Source organism: Leguminivora glycinivorella, chromosome 9 (genome assembly GCF_023078275.1).
Source record: "Leguminivora glycinivorella isolate SPB_JAAS2020 chromosome 9, LegGlyc_1.1, whole genome shotgun sequence".
NCBI lineage: Eukaryota > Metazoa > Arthropoda > Insecta > Lepidoptera > Tortricidae > Leguminivora > Leguminivora glycinivorella.
Window position 1 is genome coordinate 17,826,855 of NC_062979.1, and position 25,048 is coordinate 17,851,902.

At 38.5% G+C, this 25,048-nt stretch overlaps 1 protein-coding gene across 1 annotated transcript in view; it reads left to right on the forward strand.

Moving 5' to 3' along the window:
- LOC125229340 (D-beta-hydroxybutyrate dehydrogenase, mitochondrial) overlaps positions 1 to 25,048 on the forward strand; it is a 140,942-nt gene that overhangs the window by 93,281 nt on the left and 22,613 nt on the right. The window contains exons 4-6 of the mRNA XM_048134154.1: positions 8,341 to 8,544; positions 20,160 to 20,313; positions 21,973 to 22,160. Coding sequence (XP_047990111.1) covers positions 8,341 to 8,544; positions 20,160 to 20,313; positions 21,973 to 22,160 — 546 coding nt within the window. The remainder of the gene's footprint in view (positions 1 to 8,340; positions 8,545 to 20,159; positions 20,314 to 21,972; positions 22,161 to 25,048) is intronic.

The following is a 25,048-nucleotide window of genomic DNA, read 5'->3' on the forward strand; positions in this document are numbered from 1 at the left end:
GAAGCGCTGTATTTTCGCACCTATAGCGGTGTGGTCTATCGCTTCGCATTTCCAAAATAATCTATCTCAAATTTGCTGCTGTACAGATTTGAACCTTACAATTATCAGGATACAGTTGCTTCTTGTTGTCTTAGCGCGTGCAAATACAGAAGCTCCCGCTCAACACAAAAGGAACAATACCTTTGTTTAGAAACGTTCGTTTCAAAAAATTCATACTATAAGTGTGTGCGTGATGGGAAGGGGGCATTTTTTTTAAATGGAGTTGGCGTTCTTTTCCTAGTGAGTATTATATTCTTTGCTCTACACTCACCTAAAAATATGTCGAAGTTATCCCAAAGCGGCTTCTGGGCGAGCTCACTCCATTGTAGGCCACGTCTTTGCCTTTGGCTAGTCTGTGGTCAAGAGTAAGCCCATTTATAATAATAAAAAAAGCACCTACACAAGTTTCTAAACAAGTGAGCACTCTTTAACTTCGGCTGACGGCACCGCTATCCCAGGAAACCAGAGCTTTAATTTGAAATAGTGTCAATAATGCAGCTGCCATTTAGAATAAAGTTATCCAGAGCTTCTTCCCGGACCTTAAAGTTTTGTTTAATGTTCTAGCTAGGTACTCGTCAGTCCTAACATACCGTAATAATAACACTAATCTACTTATATCATGGACCATATAACGACGAATTTGCGAGCATTAGAAATCTTAATTATATAGAACATTAAAATGTCGTTACATTTTCAAAAATCATTTCACAACATACTGGGAAACCCGTGATATCTCCTACGACGTAGCGCTGCGTCCGCGGGTTACAGCCGACGCAGCCGCGTGGCAATCGTCGACGCCACGCCGACAGAAATACAGTCTGGCTCTGTCGCGCCAATACTCGAGAGCGATAGAGATAGACAGCTACGAAACAGATATCATCGTGAGCGTGTGTAGCGTTTGTGCATTTGGCTAAGTACGTACCCAGAGATATAGCCGAGCGATATCACTGTAATTAAGATAAAACTGTAAAAACTCCACGCGATGACCTTTTGCAAGTTTCGCGCGGTACGTTAATATTTATTCCAATGTAATTGCGCTGTATGCCCTTACCATCGATTTAAAATGGCCCTTACTTAAAAAAACACTGTATAAAGAAGGGCAATCTAGACTAGAAAGTGAATGCAGCAGATTAAGAATTAACGACCTGGTCTTGAAATAGTTCAACCTCTAACGTCCTCGCGTCACGCATTACATCAAATGCTGTATAAAATATTCATTAAGTAGTTACCGGGTGGTTGATTCTCGAATAACTATTTGATGGATTGGCATCCGATTGGATTCGCTTTCTCGATGACGCCTATCGTTCAGGTTTTTCGGCTTTTAACTGAAATGACAACTAGATATACCGGACAAATTTATACACAAAGAATGAATACCTATGTATACTTAAGATATTTGTAGCACATAGGTATGTACTCGTACATCATGTGTTCCTGTTGGCGAATTAGACTGCCAGAGACGAAGGAGAGATGTGAATATCTGCAACGCGCACGTAACAAGTCCGGAGTTGCAGGCATCCGTAGACTTTGGGCGACTACTCAATTCGAACAAATACAGTAAGGTACAGCGGGACAATTTCGACTGGGGGTCAAATGCAACTGATCCATTTTTTCCCATGTTTTACATTGTTTGCATTATTAATTAGAGTGTCTACTGGTTATAGGGTAAACTCGCCTCATTCGGTGACACGCCTAATTCGGTGATTTTTGGTTGTTTCACCGAATGAGGCGAGTTTACCCTATATGGCACGCGTGTTCAATGGATACATGTGTGTAATAATGGAAAAAATGGATCAGTTACAATTGTCCTCCAGTCGGAATTTGTCCCGCTGTACCTTATAAAAATTAATTTTTCGTACATCTGTGCCAAAGGAGTTAGCTGTCACTATTTTGATTGGATCACGCATTTTGTGAACAAATGTAGATAGGTATACGACCAACTAGGTACTTATTTATTATTCACGGATACGCCATGCCATATGCCATAAATACTTTAGCAACATATTTGTTGCTTTAGGTAGTAAGTATAGCATCTGAATATTTACGTTTGAGCGAGGTCATCAGATTGAGTAGGAATTATATTCGGTTCAGCGGAATACGGGCCCCGATCCCCGGAACCGACATCTATCAACCCGTCGCTGACTATTTTGAACGGTTTATTTATGTTATTCGTTATATTGATATGCAACAGTTTATTCTGATGGAGGTTGACATTTTGTTATACAGGCACGTACTTAACAATTCAAATAAACAGTAACACCACAAAGAAATCGACCAGTAAATTTAGTGCCTGATGAATGAGAGCTAATTGCGTAGTGTAACCAGTGGTACGGCAGTCCTTAGCTTCTGGCGATTCGGTTAGTATGGTAAACTCGCCTCATTTAATGACACGCCAAATTCGGTGATACAAGCTGTGAGCACTGCTCACAGCTTGTATCACCGAATTAGGTGCTCACTGAGCACTATTCCAAAAGACGATTTTTGGTTGTTTCACCGAATGAGTTTACCCTACCTACTACTTCTACTAGGGAATGCAATCTCGTTCTCGCGAGATCTCTTTTGTACGAGATCTCGGTCATTTTTAGCGAGATTGATCTCGGCCGAAAAATTGACGAGATCTCGCGAGATCAACGAGATTTAACTCAAGCATAAAAAGCTCGCGAAATGACTAGTCATGTTTCTTTCCCAAGCTGTAAATGATTTATATGAACTATATCATTTAACTGAACTCGCCAACTTGTTAACTCAATAGAGATCGAGAGATTCAACTCGCTTTTATTTCGCTCAATAATTTACCTATCTGAGTTCGGAATGACGAATGACAGATTCAGACCGTTTCGAAATAATTCGAAAGGTGTCAGCCAGACCTATTTGCGTGATTCGCCATTATGGTATTACACTTATGGCTGTGTGTATATAACCATCTATTTTACGAATTTTTGTGCACAGAGTTTTGTTGGATGTCGAGAGAGCAGAAGCCTACAACAACCTCACTACGGCTCTCGTTTGTTAGGCAACCAATAACAATTTCTATTTTACACTCAAAAAATCAAATTATTGTATTTTTTTTTCTTTTTTAAATAGTCACACTACTATATATTGTAATATGTTATTATTATATATTTAACGACCGGTCTGGCCTAGCCCAGCGGGTAGTGACCCTTACTGCTACGCCGCGGGCTCGGATTTCAATCCCGGTAAGGGCATTTATTTGTGTGATGAACACAGATATTTGTTCCTGAGTCATGGATGTTCTCTATGTATCTAAGTACTTGTATATTATGTATGCCTTTGTCTGAGTACCCACAACACAAGCTTTCTTGAGCTTACCGTGGGACTAAGTCAATCTGTTGGAAAAATAATATTTATTTAATGATATTTATGTATATATTTCCGTTTTTCTTTCTATTTTAGTTTCTTATTTAACTGTCGGGTTTAAGAAGCGTATTGTATTGGTAGTCTAATATAATTAAATAATTTATTAGTAGTCAACTAGTCATAATACTCATAATTAATTGAGTAGAGTTAATGTTTTTATGTGGGTCTATTTAATGATGGTAGGGATAACCTTGATTTTTATAATGTTAAATTTTTATCCTTTCATCAATAAAGATTTTTTAAGTAGTCTCTACTGTGTACTTGTTCGCGGTTGGCATGACAACGATTTCGAAATTGGCACGCTTCTACTCATTCGTGAATTATTTTATTTTATTTTCTTACATAATAATCTATACTTTAAAGTTTTAAAAATATATTGTGAGTTGTGAGGTACTTAATTTATGTTAAACAATGTAAAATACACTGATTTAAACTTTCACGATTATTACACATAATTAGTTTTAAAAACTGGGACTTAATCGCGTATAACTACATATTAAACTGACCTCCAACGTTTCAAGGACGGCGTTGTCCCCGTGGTCTCGGAGAAGACAGGCTTGAAATGACATCAACACCTTCTGACAGCCGCGCGAGTTTTTCGAACTACCCGCACTTGGTTTTGATTATCATCTTGAACTGTTTGCGCACTAGGGATGTTACTCTGTCGACATACAACACTGACGATATTCGATTTAACGACTGTCGATATTATTTTCGGATTACACTTATAAATGACAGGATTCCATGTGGATGAGATCCTAAAACCTTCGTCCCGATTGAAATTGCGATGTTTTTTGATTTCAATGGCTTCACGCACTTTTCTACTGTAGAAATGGCGTTCCGTGGAAAGGACTTTAGGGTCATGTAGTTCGATCCAGTGGTTTGGCCCTGACTCCAATAAATGTTCAGCCACGGCAGACTTGTTGACCTGACGATTTTTCACAGCCGCGATGTGCTCCTTTACCCTTTCTTCTATGGTGCGCTTAGTTTCTCCAATGTAGGAGCTACCACAACTGCAATCAATTTTATAAACGCCAGGTGATTGAAACGGTATAACGTCCTTAGGTGATCTTAGGCTTCCTGCAACTTTGGATAATGGCGTGTACACCGTCTTTATAGAGTACTTTCCAAGTACTGTACCAACCTTATCCGTCACACCTTTAACATACGGCAGAAATGTCGGTTGTCTGGACACCTCAGGACGTTTCCCCCTTGCCTTCCGTCTAGGTTGCCACTTTTTATTCTTGTACCCGTTCCTTCTAAGCACCTCCTGAATATGTGACAGTTGTCACATATTCAGGAGGTGCTTAGAAGGAACGGGTACAAGAATAAAAAGTGGCAACCCGTTCCTTCTAAGCACCTCCTGAACTTGGCCTTGGCCCCCTTTTTAACAGGTATGTTTTTGGTGGGTAGCACGCCGCCCTTATACCTGTGAGTTTTACCGCTTACGTAAGCGACTTATGTAAAACTTTCAAATGTTAATGGTTTTTGTAAGCAGCTTACGGTAAGTTTTAACTACTTTCGTAAGCTAAAAACTTTCAAATGTATACGAGTTTGCTTACAGAAGCGACTCACAGTTTATCGAAATAAACTGATAAGTTTTGGCCTTACGAACTAGGGCGGTCGTTTTTTTTTCATTTCAACTTTGCAGCAAGCAAACAATGGAACAATGTACACTTTCAGTAAGTTGAAAACCACAAAACTTCCGTAAGCAAAACTTACGATAAGTTTTTCATAGGTGTGAATGGAACCATCAGTCGCTTACTAAAGATTTACGTAAGGCGGCCTAAATGAAATCCATTAATTTATTCATAATATTTATGATTCAAAATCATCATTTATACACAGGTAAATTCTATCAGCCAGCAGACATCAAGTTAAAATTTGTATGAAATTACTTTGCACTTTGTTTTCGAAGAATCAAATGAGCCTTTACAGTCTCGTATATATTGGGTTGGCACAAAAGTAATGACACACTCTACAAAACTCTATACATTTCCTTTCTTAAGTTAATTGTTTTCGATAATATTCTAGTATGTTGTAGAACATTCTAGGTACTTCTAATATGAGGGTATATAATAATAATAATAATAATAATAAAATCATTTATTGTAAAAACCTACATACAGCGCCTTAAAACCAAATTACTTACTTTCTAAACACTTAAAACTATATACTAAATAACAACAAAAGAGAAGATGCATCAGTTACACAACAAAAAGAGGAGTATTGAAGTTAAAAACATTGGTGCTGGCGCTGGTGTAGTCGCTACAAAGGGACGCCACTCAGCATATGCTCTGGTATAAGTACCACAGCGCTGGTCTTCCGTCGCGCCCCGGGCTGAGGGGTAGCTTTATGAACTATTACCTAAGGTAATGACAAGCATATAACATTGCTCAAGAAAACAGATCTATACAGACACAGTTGAAAATATGCATACACAATCATTCAGACATATACAAATAGCAAATTAGTTAAAAGATTCCGATAGTGAGTACCTATGTATACTTATGTTTATATATTAATAGAATAAATAAATAATAGTTTTGCACATCCAATATAGCTAAAATCATTTATTTAATACAGATAGGAATATAGATAAGAAAGAAACAGGCTATACGAGTACAATAAATAAATAAATAAATATAAGTGTAGTAAGTCATATTAATATCCCAACAAGATTTCAGTAATCCACGTTACGTAACGGACACGGCATCTGCAGATTAAAAAGATATTTTTTAAATTTGCATTTAAATGAATATAGCGAAGTGGAGTTACGTATAGGAGGGGTATGTTGTTCCAGCACTTCGTGGCAGAGTAACGAAAACTGCCACGAAATGCTGCTGCGACACCGTGTCTTGGACAGATTAGTCGAGTGGCCTCTCTAGTGGGACGCGAGGAAAACTTTAATTTATCAAACAAATACGGGGGTTGTTGATGATGGATCACACCGAAAAGCAGACACGCAAAATGCAAAGAACGTCGTGCATCCATTTTTAACATTTTACCGCTGTTAAGATAGGGAGTCACATGAGTTCGTGGCGGTATGGGAAAGCAAAAACGGGCACAGGCGTTTTGGATGCGTTGAAGATTTAGACCGAGCCAGCAAACAACCGTTAACTACTGTATCGACATAATTAAGCCTGGACAGTACTAGTGTGTCACATAATTTTATTCTGAGGTCTACGCTAAGATGATCACGCACCTGGTACAGGACTCGTAGTCTATAAAAGCAACTTTTAGCTGCTTCAAGAACATGCTTTTCAAAACGCAGCTGTTCGTCCACAAGCAATCCAAGGTTACGTGCCAAGGGGACTCGTTCAAGAGGGTCCTTACCGAGTAATACTCCAGGGTTCAAACTGGCGACTTTTTCAACCTGACATTTGGTACCATATAAAGCCGCCCTCGTGATTGGTTTAGTTAGATTGAAATAAAATGGACGAGCGACAAGTTCGAACACTTTACTTATACGAGTACTTGTTAGGCCACAGTGCGCGGGCTGCGGCTGACAATATCAACACTGCATTGGGCGCTGGAAGTACAAGCCATGCCACGGTGTCCAGATGGTTTGACCGTTTTAAATCAGGAGACAGGAGCCTTGAAAGTCAGTCACGCTCAGGGCGACCACCTGCATTCAATGATGACGATTTACGCCGCGAACTACAGTCGAATCCTGATGCTACTACTCGTGAATTAGCGGAAGCACTTAACTGCAGTCACCACGCTGTGGAATACCATCTGCATGAGCTTGGGTATCAAAAAGTTTTGGCTCGATGGGTACCGCACATCCTTACCGACGCCAGTCGTGCAGTCCGTGTCGCCATCTGTCAATCACTTTTGCTGCGACCCCGACGTAAAGAGTTTTTGACTGATCTGGTTACGGAGATGAATCATGGATTTATTATAAGAACGATACACGTCGTGCTTTTTGGCTGCCTCGAGAAGAAACGCCACCAACTCAACCGAAGCTGAGTCAAAAGAACCGCTTAAAAGTTTTGCTTTGTTGTTTCTGGGACTCGCAAGGCATGCTGTTTCATGAACTATTACACAATGAAACTGTAAACGCTAACAAATATTCAACACAGCTCACCGAACTATCTTCTGCTATCAAGAAAAAACGACGAAGACGAGCCACTGTAATTTTACTACATGATAACGCTCGACCTCATGTCGCATCTACCGTTCGCCAACAGCTGCAGAACTTGGGCTGGGAGACCCCACCCACCTTATTCTCCAGACCTCGCACCATCAGACTTTCATTTGTTTAGAGCCCTGAAACGACATTTGCGGCGTAAACAATTCAATGATTTCCATGATGTACAGGTGGAGTTGAACAACTTTTTCGAGGCACAGCCATCAGAGTTCTGGGCAAAAGGCATCCAAACTTTGCCGGATCGTTGGCAAGAAGTCATAGATGCTAATGGTGATTACATAATCGACTAAGCTTTTTGTATTGTAATAATAATAAAAAATATAAAACGTAAACCAAGTGTCTCATTACTTTTGTGCCAACCCAATAAATATCTATACATATCGAAACTCATTACTTGGAAAAAAAACGCAGGTCAAAATTGAATACAGGTAAATATATTTACCTTATGTAGCTGACCGTACCAGTTGGCGTGATGAAATTTTTGCCATACTTAATTGAACCTTATAATTGACCTACAAAAGCCGTTCGTATGAGAATAATTTATAATTACTTACGATATCTTGTATTTGATATATTGAGTTGATCTAGATCTAATAAGTACCAATAGAGAATTATCTATATGTATTTGGTCTAGATCAACTTACATATTTGTGAACTAGAGTAGTTAGGTAATAAAATTATTAATATTGCTCTATCGAAGAATGATTAAAAATATCTAGATTCTATTATTACAGGTAGGTAAGTAATGGTACGTGCATTTTGTTGGGCAGGTGACGGCGGCCGGTAAGGCGGTGTTGGTGACGGGCTGCGACAACGTGCTCGGCAACGCCGTGGCGCGCCGGCTCGACGACCTGGGCTACCACGTGTTCGCCGGCTTCCAGGCCAAGGCCGGCAACATCGACGCCGACATGCTGAAGGAGGACTGCTCCGGCCGGCTGCACACGTTGCAGCTGGACATCACTTCTGAGACACAGGTATTTATATCCTAGCTCACCGTCAGTGGTCTGCTTTAACCACACACCTAGATTTCGCTTACCTACGCTTAAAGACAGCAGGAGCACATTATAATAAAGAGTACTATCAAACAGTACGGCCATTCCCGCTCCCTGCTGAAAGTGCCGCCCACCCGCTCTGTCTTATCACTCATATACTCGTACGAGCATGGTACGCGTTTAACCTACACGAGCTTAGACAGTGTGCGTAGGAACGCGCCTCTTTCATGTATTTGATCGCCATTGTCCAAGGTGTGGCAGAAGTGTAAAAATGAGAAGCTGTCACGTATACGAGTATGAACTATGAACATCCCATGAGTGCAAAAGAGTCAGACTGCAAATCAGAAAACGTGACCATTTTGCCCTCGATAGCGGCCATCTCTATTTACATTTATTTATAACACCCGTGATACATCAAACATTTCAAAATTTATAAGGTTCAGTTTATTATCTACATATTCAATAAAATTATTAATATTATTCGGAAGGGGGGGGGGAGGGGGTAACTTTTTATTTAGTAATAAATGTAACAAACAAGGTCACTGTAAAAAAAGTTAACTTTAAAAATATATATGTTAACTTTTCCGGTAAAATATATATGTATATACATATATGACAAAATATTTAGGGTCCTTGTAATCATATCATTTAACAGTAATATTTCACATTTTTAAATAAAATATTATATAAAATATTAAATATTTTTAAATTTTATTTTATTTTATTTTATTATTGGTACGCCGTAGACCTATTGCTACGCCGTAGACTGTACGAATTACGAATTCCACCGTGGGCCTTGTAACAAAAGCAAAAAGTTATACTGTATAGGCTTTAACTACTCCTTATACTGACCAACATTTGTTCAGTGACGCTCTTAAACTGTTGAGGGATGTGCATGCATTTTTCGAAACTAACTAAGTTATATATATAGTATGCTCAATAGGTGTCAAAAAACTAAATAAGGGTTAAATGTCGCGTAAACAGATATTATTTTTTTATTAACACGCTTTTATTAGGTCGTCGTGTATGTAACTAACTATGTAATGGAATCTAAGGAGGCTAATTTAACCATCTTCCAAGGATCGTAGCGTAATGAAAATTGGCAGCTGTATGTAGTTCTGATGACAATACAATAATATGGTACTGTTGAACTGATCTGATGATGGAGCCGGAAGATATGAACTGGAACTACATGATGGAACATCGTATCATAGCTGTTTTTGGGTTTCTTAGAAAAGTCTTGTAATGAACTTTGACTACGATTAGATTTCAAGGTCTGATGATGGAGCCGGAAGATATGAACTGGAACTACATGATGGAACATCGTATCAAAGCTGTTTTTGGGTTTCTTAGAAAAGTCTTGTAATGAACTTTGACTACGATTAGGTTTCAAGGTCTGATGATGGAGCCGGAAAATATGAACTGGAACTACATGATGGAACATCGTATCATAGCAGTTTTTGGGTTTCTTAGAAAAGTCTTGTAATGAACTTTGACTACGATAAGGTTTCAAGGTCTGATGATGAAGCCGGAAGATATGAACTGGAACTACATGATGGAACATCGTATCATAGCTGTTTTTGGGTTTCTTAGAAAAGTCTTGTAATGAACTTTGACTACGATTAGGTTTCAAGGTCTGATGATGGAGCCGGAAGATATGAACTGGAACTACATGATGGAACATCGTATCATAGCTGTTTTTGGGCTTCTTAGGAAAGTCTTATAATGAACTTTGACTACAATTAGGTTTCAAGGTCTGATGATGGAGCCGGAAGATATGAGCTGGAACTACATGATGGAACATCGTGTCATAGCTGTTTTTGGGCTTCTTAGAAAAGTCTTGTAATGAACTTTGACTACGATTAGGTTTCAAGGTCTGATGATGGAGCCGGAAGATATGAACTGGAACTACATGATAGAACATCGTATCATAGCTGTTTTTGGGTTTCTTAGAAAAGTCTTGTAATGAACTTTGACTACGATTAGGTTTCAAGGTATGATGATGGAGCCGGAAGATATGAACTGGAACTACATGATAGAACATCGTATCATAGTAGTTTTTGAGTTTCTTAGAAAAGTATTGTAATGAACATTGACTACGATTAGGTTTCAAGGTCTGATGATGGAGCCGGAAGATATGAACTGGAACTACTAAAAAGATCAACGTAGTATTAAAAATAAGTTGGGTTCGGGTTTTCTTGTGACCCTTAAGAGCAAATAAAGGGGGGCTCGGGGGGCGAAGCCCCACGCTAAAAAGAAAGATCAATAGTATTTAAAATAAGTTGGGTTAGGGTTTTCTTGAGACCCTTAAGAGCAAATAAAGGGGGGCTCGGGGGGCCAAGCCCCCCGCAAAAAAGAAAGATCAACGCAGTATTTAAAATAAGTTGGGTTAGGGTTTTCTTGTGACCCTTCAGAGCAAATAAAGGGGGGCTCGGGGGGCGAAGCCCCCGCAAAAAATAAAGATCAACGTAGTATATAAAAAAGGTGGGTGTGCTGCTAAGCAAGTCGCGAAGGTCTACAGATCCCAGAGCCACTATTTCAGTATTTTAGTTGCTTAGCAAAATGTCGCGTCCACGTTCCATATCTAGGTTCAACCCACGTAAATATACTAGAGTGCGACTGAGAAAATTCAACCCTTTGTCTCTTTCCTACTCTGTAAGTTGAAATCCTTAAGTTCTTTATTCAAATTAGCGCACCACTAAAAATTTCGCGCTCGCTACGCTCGCCATTTTTTCCCCACATGCTAAAATTTCTTCCCAAACCTGCCGAAACTCAAATTCTCTCAACCAACCCACACAACCCTAATCGATTGCACGGGCCGGCACTGGCTCCTAGTGATTTCAAGTTGGGCATCTACCGTGCACAAGATGCAAGGCACTACGCAGTGGTGTACTTAGGGTCCCGTACTTTTGCGGTTGGACAAGCGCATGTGGCCCTGGGTGGCTAGCCGAATGGCACAATCGCTCACGAAACGCTCACGAAACGAAGCGCTAGTATATATCTATCTCTATCGCGCTTGCGTATTGCCGCGACAGAGCCAGCGGCGTATCGCTTTCGTTTGGCGTCGGAGAAATGCCATTCGGCTACGGGGCCTTAGTAGAGTAAAATCACTTAGTGCTCTCCAGATAGAAGAGCTAGATTGTTCTAAGGTGACAGGTAAGACACCATGCAATACAGACACACTGGCGGAGATGGAGAGAATGTGGGCTCAATAAAATATAAATTGAAATAAAAATTAAAATTCAATGAATCAATGAATGACTTTATTGCGATAAACTTGGTACCTATACATCAGGTGGTAATAATTATTATTAAGTAGCAATACGTGTTAAGCCGCAAATGGCTTGCGAAATTCGCCTACTTGAAATATATTTATGTTTAAATTTTAAAGATATTTCATTATTAACGACTAAAAAGTATAAAATAAATTTATAGTTTAAAAAACACTAGAAAAACACGCTTTTATAAATACACGTAAAAGCTAAAAATAAATTATGGATCGTTCAAGTTGTCTCTATTTCTGGGATGAAGAGTAAACTATGTGCTTTTAATTATAATATTTGATTGTAAAAGCGTGGGGCGCTGTAACAGGAAAAACTTTTTGTATAACTTGCTGAGAAATCAAGTTAAGCTATGTTACGAAAGAAGCAGTTTACACAGATTGGTGCGCTAACTGGACTTGCAGCACGACTGAAGCGCCCCACGATTTTACAACCAAATATTATATTCATATTCATATTAATTTATTAATAATATCATTCATATTACATGTCATTCATTATTCAGTAGTATTATAATATAATTATACATTATGCTTATAGTTATTACATATTTAGTATACTATGTATAGGTAGTATACTACAATATCTGTACATTTAGAAATTCATTAAAACTATAAAATGTGTGCTCGAGAGGGGGTGCGTATCGATCGATATAACTTTTTTTGATATATTTTTAGTCATTATAACGATCATTTGATATAATTATTGAATCATATAACAACAAATAATATACTAACAAATTGTATAATTTTTATTTAATAAAAGGATAATTTTTTCGAATAACATTTATTATAACATACTTTGCGTATAATGCTTATTTCCGATAATAAATAAAGTGTATAACACAAATTATTTCTAAAGCACAGTTAAAAAAATACAATTGTACAATAAATTAGATCCATCATTTACTCTGGTAAGTAGATTACGTTAAAACTGTGACCCCTACACACAACGCGCTGCTACCAGAAAAACCGCCTTCAAAAATAAGCGCGTTACAAAACACGGAGAAACTAAAAAGCCAAAAATAATAAACCTTTCAATTCAGATTTCTTATCGTATTGCAATAAGCTAAACATCCAAATTATAAACAAATCAATTATTTTTGTAGTCGGTACCAGACCTGTTCGTCGCCTTGCTATTGCCTGTTTGCCCCACCCAACCATACACAGGCTGGTACCGACTCCAAAAATAATTGATTTGTTTATAATTTGGATGTTTAGCTTATTGCAATACGATAAGAAATCTGAATTGAAAGGTTTATTATTTTTGGCTTTTTAGTTTCTCCGTGTTTTGTAACGCGCTTATTTTTGAAGGCGGTTTTATTTTTTGTTAAAAAGTTTATCGACGGTCGGGCCCGCCACGTGCGTGACCTTCTCGGATTTTGCCAGTCGTCGCTTCACCGGGAGAAGCCTATCTGGGTGTCGTAAGCAGCGCGCCGAGTCTGCGCGTTTTTTATACTCGCCCAACTTGGTGTAGGTATAAATCGCTATCTGGTGGATTACTACCGACTTAGATTACTTATAATTAAAAGCACATAGTTTACTCTTCATCCCAGAAATAGAGACAACTTGAACGATCCATAATTTATTTTTGGCTTTTACGTGCATTTATAAAAGCGTGTTTTTCTAGTGTTTTTTAAACTATTTTTTTTTTAAATATGTTACACAGTATGACAGTAAAAACCAAAGCACTGAGTAACTAAAAGTACATAAAAGCATAAAAAATAAACACATAAAAGTAATAAACGTAAATCAACACGTCACAAATTATCTAGATTTAGGTGACGACGTAACGTCGAGGCTTCGTTGCGTCATCTGTCCGGGCGTAGAATTCGGCAGGTTACCCCGGAACTGTCGAAAGACTACACCTTTCGGCCAGAAGTCTGCACTCGCGATGGTGTCCTGTAGCGGCCGCGGCACGCGCACAAACGAGCTGAAGTGCACGTAGCGGCGCGACTGCAGCTGCTGCACCCTCAGCGTGAAGCCAGGCTGCACGCGCAGAGGGCGCGCGGGCGGCGGAGCGGCGCTTGCGACACTTTTTACAGTGTCAACAGGTAATCGAACTGACTTGACACGTGTGTCAGGTCGCGAGTCACGTTTGAAATTTGAAGCGGCCGGCTGAGTTGGGACGTTCCGCAAACATGCTATTTCGTTGCGTAAATCAGCAATGGTAATAAGGCTGGCTTCAAATTTGCTACTCATTTCGGCTAAACTTGTTTTAAGGACCTCGATTTCCTTAAACAAGCTGCTAATATCGAGATTTTCCGGAATACACGACGCCGTCGCCACGAACTCCGGAATCCGGTCTTGATTCACCCTGAGGATTTTCTTTATATCTTCAAGGGTCTTCTGTCCGTTTTCATCCCCTCGTCGATGTGAAACATACGTGCCGGCAATCCCAAGGGACTGGCACAGCACTTGCTTAGCTTCACAGATGTCATCGATGGTGAAACTCGACGCACGCGAATTCATCTGGACAGCCGTCTTCGCATCCATCGCTCCTTCCAGTACCAGCTTGTTTTTGCGTTGAAGAAAAGCGAGGAACTCGTTCACAATAGGTTTATTCTGCTGAGAATCACCCATCGTGTCTATTTACTAGCGGCGCCGCGCCAATTCACAATTTATATTTAAATATTAAATACATCAATACGTCTACGTTGCAGCGCGCATTGCACACGACTCCAAGTAATGAAAAGGCGCTGCGCTGACAGTTTAGTAGTGAGTACTACTGACGGACCGCTAGCGTAAGGCGGACCAATCGTATTCGTTAGTAGTCCCTTTTATCTCATGTGGCTTGACATAAAAAAAGATCGCGCGAAATTGTTAGATTTTCTCAAACGTTAGATAGGTTTGAGAAAATTACTCTGAATAACTTAATTATAAATGTACTTTTTGTCGCACCATTTGGGTGACCCTTCAGCTGGCTCATTCCAAGGCTAATAAATAGGCATTGGCATTCAGTGACGGAGTGTAGCCAGCCTCATGGTCACTCCTCCACAGAGGACCGACTTTGCGGATCTTTCTTAGTGCGTCTTCACACTATCCGATTCGATATCAGATGTACGAGATGAAGGATGTCAAAGATGGCGCCCTTAATAAGATATAGAATATTGGTCCTACATCCAATATTGAATGGGATATTGTGAAAACGCTCTTAGGTTGATATTTCTGGTACTTGAATTTTGAGTTTAAGTTACTTAGTTTTCAGTTTTAATAAGTAATAAGCGTTGGTCAGGCAGGAAAAGCGGTTTGTATGAAAAAGTGGTCACGTGACTTAGTTTCCTGTTGTCCAAGCATCAACAGTGAAAACATTTATTTTTACACGGTGCGAGAACTCGCATACATACGGCTAAATATAAGCCTTAAGAGGAGGAACACGTGACCTTTACAATATCTGTTCCCGTGTTACGGAAATGCCATGACCCGTAGGTATGTTTATTTAATTAATTTACGGAAGTATACTAGCTCAAAATTTAATTATTTTCGTATTAAAATTTTCATTAACTTCGTCAAATGAGACTGCTGGATTGAGCTCGGATATGTGTTATTAATTATTAAGTTATACTCGTAAATACTTAATAAAAAATTTAATTCAGCACTTTAACGATAATATTCAGTTTAATTAAAATTTAATTGTCTTTTTAATTCATTTTCATAGGAAGGTATTAACCACATGCACATGAATCTATTAATTGGCTTTCCATCTCTTTCATTCATGTGTTTTACCTATGTATTATTAGCTGTTAGATAAATATATAAAAATACTTACACAACCAACCATACAGAATATAGGTAAACCGTGTTTTTTCCGTACCTCCTTGTAATTGTTAGAGTCAACTTCAGCCCCGCAATTACAATTGGAAATAAATCAATAAAATCAAAAAATCAATAAAGTCCAGCTTGATACCTCCGACGAGTTACTGAGAAAAAGGATCTTGACAGACAGATAGACGAACAGACGGACGGATGGACAACAAAGTAATCCTATAAGCGTTCTCTTTTTATCCTTTCGAAGTACGGAACCCTTAAAATATTGAGACGTCGGTCCCATAATTCATGCGTTTGTACTAATTTTTATGATGAATAAAATGAATCAATGTAATTTATTTTTGAATGAACTATGCAGCACGGTTTCGCTGGCGTTTGGTGATAAGCTCTGTGTAATAATAGTAACCGCCACGGTACAGTGCAGTATTTGAACTATAAAGAATTGACAAAGCAACGTTATGTGAAAGAGCAAAGGCTACGTTAACGTAAATGGCGATTTAGGCACGGTTGGTTTCTCAGATGTTCGTGAAAATAAACTTTTCGAAGAAAAAGGGATCCGGGCTTGCCGAAGGTCAGGCGGCAAATTGTTGACGAACCAAGCGCCTATCCTTATTTTACTTAAGTGTGTTTGTTTTCATGTTTTGTTATTTCGGTATATTTTAAAAATCTCATTACGTATTATATTTGTGAACAAGTAAGTTAAATTTATCTACGAAATTATTGTCAGGTCGCCCTAGGACGTAAATGCCTCCAAGAAGGCAGTATTCAGAGTTTTGATCAATCGCTGTGTTAAGAGCGACTTTTGCGATTACTTCGTCTCTAGGCAATAAAGCTAGCTTATCGCTATCTGGCTGAGCTTCCGAAGTGGCGGTGTTTCTGTGACCTATTAATAGGTTTAACCTGTATACTGTACATAATTCAGAACAAAATATCTTAACTATTCATTTTCTTTGTACTGAACGGCCGCACTCTTGTTTGCAACCATCGTAGTATACAAACAGTAGGAATAGTATAAGTGTATATATTCTGATTTAGATCACATCAATTTAAAATGTGTGTTTTTATTCCATATAAATATAGTAATTTCAAAGTAAAATATTAACAAATGTTCACTTAAATCCCAGGTCGCTTCGAACCCTAGCCTCAGTTCGTAAACCAAATCATATTCAATATCATTTTATAACCATTTTAATCAAAAATAACGTTTATTATATTTGACACCAACTGGTAAGAGCTTTCTTGATTCTTCGAAAACGGATGAGAAAGTTGCATTTTATCCACAAGCGTGCAAAGTAATTTCATACAAATTTTAAATTGTTGTCTTAAGCTGGCTGGTAGTACCTGTTGACCTGAATCATAAATGTTTATTAAATGAATAGATTTTATTTTGTTTCATGTTTTAAATTAGTATGTTTTTCGTGTTGGCGTGGAGAAAAATTTTGTGTTCCACTCGGTGGTAAAGCTTGTTTAACCTTCGTGCTTTTAAAGTTCCACTTTTCAAATCACTTGCGACACTCGTGACTCAGTGTTTCATCTTTCGCTTGCTCGGGTATCAATGTTATCACGTGCGGTGAGACAATAACTTTGCCCCCTTGTAAAATAAGGGGTAGCATCCAAAAATAATAATATAATAGAAAGTGACCTTTAACATTACTGACAAGAACTGACCTACTTACTTATAATTCAAATTAAGCAAACGCTTATTTACCAAAGGTCGCCAACGCAATCGTTACATTCGTATCAATCTCCCACGCAGTTTAGACTTCATTTTACTCGCATTCCTACTAGGTGGGTTGAATTGTTGCCTATTCGAATTTGTCTTTATCATCAACCTGTCAGCTAATACACATTCCATTTCAACACGACTCCTCCAACGATCTTAATAATGAATAAACTTGGGCTAGGTACCTTTATCAACAGCAGCGGGTACTTCAGATCTTCAGTTCATTGGGATTTTAAATGGCAGAACCAAATGGCAGAATTATGTTGATTCACGTCAACGCCAAAATCTTCCCATGTCTCAATCTTGATTATTAATGTAGCACTGTTTTACTCGTACCTCGCGTCGTCCAGTCGTACCAGTCCATCACGTATGTATATTATTGCAGGTAATAATTGACAATCATAATAATTATTCTCATTAATCCGTTTAGCAGAGTGACATAGGTATTCTCATCCAGTTACATCCCCGGTCTGATACGGAGGTCTGATGTGAGGCTTAAATTCTGTATGCGGCACAACTTTTTTTTTCATGTTTTTTTTTGAAACCCTAGTCAGGGGCGGCTCACTCCGCGATTCTATGGCCGCGCTACAAGTACATGCCGGCGGCCGCGAGTTCGCGGCTTATTCAGTGGTGACGCTGACGACCTTCGCGCGGCGCTATAGAATTCAATGTCGGCTGGTCACGTGCGGTCCGTTTGTTAATGTAGGTAAGAATTTAGAATGGCGGCATTTTCTGAACATCAAAGGATTGAGCCTTCTGTACTTGTACTATTATATATTCTGTGCCCTAGTTCTGACAATTTGAATATACTTTATTCATACGTTCTTCGAAATCGTATTGAATCTTGTGTACCTACAATATACCTACTTTTTCCGTCGTAGCCATTGCACAGGGTGGGCACACTCTGCTTCAAAGTGGATTCGATTTTGCGTAATAGTAGCTCCAATATCTCAACATAACGAGGCAAGTGCCTAGAGATACCTACTCTATACGTAGACAACTACAAAGAACAATAGTGTTATTCATAAATGTCTGTCAAGTCTAACAAGTCGTTGGGTAGCACCTGAATACAAATTGGGCTCCATGTTCTCCGATCGACGACACGAACTCACAGCGGTGTGGCTTCTATCGATTGGTTGTTAGCTTGTACTCTCAATAGGTATCTATTAAAAATACTAAACGGAGGACCTACATTTTATTAACTTTGAAAAATGTGTACTTTCGTTTACTACGCAGGGGCTTTGATCATCATAATTCTGCCGAGAGCGCGGCACAAATTCATCTTATTCAGTTACGCCCATTTGAAACCTTCTACCTTTGTGCTGGTTCTTTATTATAATAATAGACATTAAAGCGTTTGTCCCTAGCTTTGAACTTCTGTTAAATAACTTTTCGCAAATGTCAATGTACGGAAAAAATTATGGCATTTTGGACTTTCTTTCAGTTATAGTTAATAAATTATCTTAATAGTACATTTCGATACAAGTGCGTAAAAGAGGAAGTTCGAAACGAGTGGCGATAAATTAAAACACGACCGAAGGGAGTGTTTTAAATCGACACGAGTTACGAATTTCCTTTTCGCACGTGTATCGAACGACGTTTTTCAGTACAGATGGCCCTCCGAAGTTTCGACCTGGCATAGAATGAACCACTTCTCGAACTAGTGCGTAAAAAAACATCATTTGTACTGAAAAATAATATACGACATTGAACTCAACAATATTCTGAACTGCTTGGGAAAGTCATGCAATAATAATATATTATTATAATGTCTACGATTTAATCGGTTCGTGGTAAACAAAGTTAATTTTATAAGGTTTCACAAGTTAGCCCAATATATTGAGAAACAATTAACACAATCGATATAAACAAAAATAATCAATGATTTACAGCTTGCAAGTTTATCTGTAAGGGAGCAGTACTCAAAATAAATAACCACCGTGCTTTTTTAATGTCCGTTAAGTTCCAGACATTAGGCTCATTAAAATAAGCTAACTGTATAAGATAGAAGCTAGAAGATGCTAACGATATATCACTTTTTGTTAAGTTGGAAACAATAACCATTTACATATTTTTTCACCACACCAACTGTTAAGGGCTTATTTTGCTATCCAAAAATAGAAAGCAAAGTTGCATTTTATCCACAAGAGTACAAAGTAATTTCATACAAATTTTAACTTGATGTTTTAAGCTGGCTGGTAGATTGTACCTACAAATGATGATTTTGAATCATAAATATTGAATAAATTGATGGATTTGATTTAATTTGATGTTTAATATTTTGTTTGTGTTGGTGTGGTGAAAAATTTTGTGTTTCACTCGGTGTCAAAGTTTGTTTAACCTTCGTGCCTTGAAACCCTCGCAACTCTCAAGATACCACTTTTTGAACCACTCGCTACGCTCGCAGTTCAATATTGGAATCTTTCGCTTACTCGGGTATCAATATTGGCACGTGCGGTTAAACAACTACTTTGCCCCCTTGTAAAAAAAATAACTATTTTGTAATCGTCCTTGGTTGGAACAAAATGTAATGGTATTTGACATAAAGTTAAATTTACGTAAAAAACAAGTATATTAAGCATATTGTAATGTATTAATAAACCTACTTCAACGTTACAATATATTTTTTGATTTACTTGGTTGAATGTAATATCTTCCTTATCATTTCGTTCAACAAATATTGTTGCTAACATACATATTCTGGAGAAGTACCCATTCTATCAAGGACCAAAGTCGAGTACCTTGCTCTCTAATCCAATCCGTTCAAATCGGGTCACACAAATGGTTACTGTAACGCACCCTATGAACGCCATCTCCGTTCTTCAGATCCTGTCTGCGTCGCTGTACATCGTGGACCACCTGCCAGAGGGCGCGCAGGGGCTGTGGGCGATTGTGAACTGCGAGTCGTGGTGCGCGCTCGGCGAGCTCGAGTGGGTGCCGTTCTCCGTCATCCGGCGCGCGATGGAGGTCAATCTGTTGGGTGAGTCCGCTACGCTGGGTTGCTGTAGTCATTACCTGCGGGGAGATGGCGCTAGTGGCAATAATGTTAGAAAATGTAGCTAGTACCGACTAACTTTAATTTCTGTAATTCCTAATTTCAAAATAATTAATTTTATGTTTTTGTATGCTCTTTTTGTGTGTAAAGAAATAAATTAACTTGAAGTTTTCTTGACGAAAAACGTTAAGTGGCTTTTTAACTGCGAAAACCTATGAATATAATATAAAGCCACTTTAGTTCGTTGAAATAATGTGCGAACAACGTGAGTGCTTTAAAATAAACTACTCGGCACGGTAAAAGCCCGTCTTTCACCCGCCTGCACGTCATCAATCTAATCTAATTTTCCTCATAATTTCCCAACCAGTTGTGTTGACATCGCTCGCCCGGTTTTGTAATCGCAGCCAAAAATTTAAATATGATTAGATCTGGACACGACACGCTACATTCCGTTCAACTATTTTATTCTTCAGGATCACTTGACATTAATGGCCGTGTACTTTTTGTATATTTACAGTATTCCTGTTATTTTTAAATGAAATATTTTAGATAATAATATTATTGTATTGTTTAGGTTACCTGGCCATTTTTTTTTTCAAAGTTGTCCACCCCACTTTTTTTTTGCATTTTAATTTTTTATGTCCTTTCCTTTCAATTCTAATAGGAGAAAAAAAGTGTCCCAAGGTTTTTTTCCCATTCCGTTACCATTTTTTCATACATTTTGTATGGCGGTAACGGAACGGAATGTTCGAAAAAATGTATGGAATTCTTGGGACATTTTTTTCTCCTATCAGGATCGAAAGACCTCGCGATTCTGAGTATGAATCGCGTAAAAAATACCCATGTTACAAAAAAAGTGGGGTGGACAAGTTTGAAAAAAATGGCCCACCTACATTAAACGTCAACATCATAAAACTTTCAAAACAAATGAGTTTTATGATTTACATTCATTTTTGTTTTAACACAATATGGCTGACTAAGTTATTGTTTGATGTTGAGTATAAAATTAAATGATATGAGCTGGCTGCAGCGTGTTCTAGATGATGTCACGGTCGGTTTCCATTCTCGAAAACGACCGCTTAACTTTTATTGAGAATGTGTAATAAATTTTATATTTCGACGGTTTTATGTCGTCAAATAAATAAGTAGATCCAACGATGAGACCAGACACAGCCCCATAATATTATTGGTTTTATAGTGGTTCGCACTCATCTCACATTGATAAGTTTCCAATCCAATTTTTAGTGCCTGAAGAGCCGACTGAAAACTTTGGCAGCGTTTTTTTTGTGACTATATGACTAGATTCTGAACATTACGTTCGGACTACAACCACAACCATAACAGAGTCACTCAGACAGTATAAGGCTATGTCACTAGCCTTCTTGGATGAATGTCTCTGAAAATGACATCGCCCGCTGGAGCAGTACCTAAATGCCCGACGTAGTCAAAATGAAAATACTATGACCGTAAAACAATCAAATAATTGCCTTATCTGTGATAAGAAGGAAGGTGAAGCTGAGACAAACCTTGTGACAATGCCGCACCGAACCGAACGAACCAAAAATCCAAAATTCGCCCGAAAGGAACAGCGTCGTACCGCTGGTAAGAGTGATCGTAAGTTTACCGAACGTGTATTGGTTGCAGGTCCGTCCCGGCTGGTGCAGGTGATGCTACCGCTGGTGCGGCGCGCGCGCGGGCGCGTGGTGCTGGCGTCGTCCATCCTCACGCACGTGGCGGCGCCGGTGCGCGGCGTGCACGCCGCTTCGCTCGCCGCGCTCGACGCACTCGCCGCCTGCTTGCGCCGCGAGCTCAAGCCGCGCGGTGTCGACGTGGTCAGTACATACAGATAGTCATACTGCACTTTTTTTTTCAGAGGTGGAGGTAATCCTCATTGGATAGGTACTGCCGACCCGGACTTCGACAGCATGCCCGACTCGGCTATGCTGGAGGTTTCTAAAGCCCTCCACCCTGTGTAGTAGTTTGTTACGACTTGTGTCGTCCACCCTCACGCACGTTAGTGATTTAATTAGAAATAGAATATATATGATTGGATCATATATACCGTTTATGCAAGTTCTCTCAGATTTTATTCAAAAAGTATGAGGTTTATTTTTCCTTATAAAATTATTTAGCGCGCAATTTTAGATACTTTGTTTTTATTCAAGCCGAGATACTTGTCTTCATATATAAATAAATTATGAATCGTAAAATATTATAATTCGCCTAATATCATTTTATTTTTTATTACAAGCCCAAAGACAACCTAAAACAGCGACCTTGTACATGTATATACACGGGAAGAGTAACTCCAGCGAAAAGTCTCCTTAGTGAAGTGAAAATAGCCTATCAAGGCATCTCGCAGCGTCCCCCGGGCAAAAACGCGACAGTTGCACTCGTTGCTATTCTTCAAACCAACTTCATGCTTTTACCTGACAGTATTAATATCACTGAACCTACTAAAGGTGACGGATGAAAAGAGATTGTATATAGCAGAGATGAGAATGTTAAGATGGATGTGTGGCGTGACAAGAATGGATAAGATAAAGAATGAGTAAGTATATCAAAGGAAGCCTGAAAGTAGCACCGAAAGTAGAAACAGAAAGAGTGAATATAATGCGGAGGGATGAAAGGCATGTGACGAGAAAGATATTACGAATGAATGTGGAAGGTGGTGTATGTAATGAGAGAGAAAATGTAAAGGAAGAAGAGGTGGATGGACAAGATGGACTGTGTGAGACATGATATGGAACTAAAACAAGTTAATGATGAGATGACGAGTGATAGAGATGTATGGAAGAGAAAGACATGCTGCGCCGACCCCAAGTGACTGGGATAAGGGCAAGAGAATGATGATGATGATTAATATCACTGAACCTGCAATAGATGCAATATTTCGAGTCTCTGAGGTGCAAACCAGCTAGGTTAATGCGATATTTTGCAAACAGAGCAATTGTCGAGAAAGTTTAATTTTGGTTTCAATTTTATGCACCTCCACACACCGGTAGAGGAAATTCACTATTTGCAAATGTCTCGCTTGGGATATAAAACACAGTTGTGAATAAAAAAGGAGAGCGCCTGCGAGTGCATTGCAAAGGCTTTCAACTAGGGGTTCTCAAACTATGGAAATAGTTTATTATTATGCCGATCCAGACCCTATAAATTATCCAATTAGGTACCTACCTAAATAAACAATTGGCAGAAAACAAAGTAGAAATATTTAGTTACGTTGTAGGGACGTAGGTACAAGTATTAACGACGAAAAAGCTGTTTACCTCATTATTCGAATTGGAACGTCACGTACTTTTGTTAACTTAACAACATACCTACCTAACTGAATATAAAGCATCATGACCTAATTTTTACTTAAAAATATATATATATTCTTTCTTAGTTTTAGCTAACATGTTTGGTTTTAACCATTGCACAAATAATAAACATTTACAACCAATAAACATTTGCCATGAATATTTCATCTACATGAAGGCATATAGGTAGGTACACGATTTAACTATACCAGTACTATGACCTATATTTTGTGTTCGACATCGGATAGCATTTGAACAATTTAGGTCAAATTAGAGGCATTGTTTAGTGAAACGTATTCGTAAAGCCAGACGCCAATGAAGCTAAAGCCGAGTTACCTTTTTCATGATCAGATTGTTGGATTGAATTTGCTCTGAGCAATTATATCATATTAACATACATATTTCAGTTACACATGCCAGTAGATTCGTGTACCAGTACTAGGTAACAAGTAGGTACATACTTAAATGTTTGTCGGATACCTACTTTCTCCTTCATTCCCGGGAAAGAACGACTCGGGAATTGTTTAAAGCGGACTACGTCTCGATTAATGTTTTTTTGACATGTCTATACTTAGCTAATATTCATGTTAATGCGAAAAATAATTTTCTCGGTGTAAGCGCGTTTATTTTAATGTTGGGCTAAAGTACCTACTGTTGTTACTAGTTTCTTGTTAGACCTCGGTAGTTTTACCTAATTACTGAAAATGACGTCTATAACAATTTACTAGCTGAGTTACAAGTTGAATAATTATACAACAATACCTGTCTAGACATACTAATGCTTATAGTTAGAATATACATATGTACTAAAGTGCTTATATTCTAACAATAAACTCGATCAAGTAACCTTACTGGTAGTATATACTGGACTGGTATATATAGTTCTAATGAATAATAAGCTACTATGAATTCAACGCAAACGAAGTTACGAATAAATGTTACACAGTAATAATTGAATTATGGTACTGAACATAAGGTTAGAACGTGACTCCGGTGACTAAGTAAATAAAGTAGGCAAAATCAGAGATGTCTACATAAAGCCGCCCTTGATTAAATGTCAGAGGCCAAGCATGTCAAACAAGCCCCTGGAGGCCTGCGCTGCCGTCCTAAGGTAAAAGGCAGCTATTCGACATTTTGCCGAAATTGACTTATTGTAATATTCGTAATGTACAGGTTAAGCTGCATCGACCACTTTTTTCCGTTTTTCGATATGTTGCCTAGTTTCCGAGAAAATTTCTCTAAAAAGGCAGTATTTGCACTAATTTTCCAAGATTTCCTAGCCAAAAAAGCAGCTATTTAACAAAACTAAGCTAAATCAACGTATATGCAGATATACGTTTTTTTACGCTCTGGTTAGGTTGACATGTTATCCAGTATTACTAAAAGTACGTAAAAGTGAAAAACTAGGCTAAAAA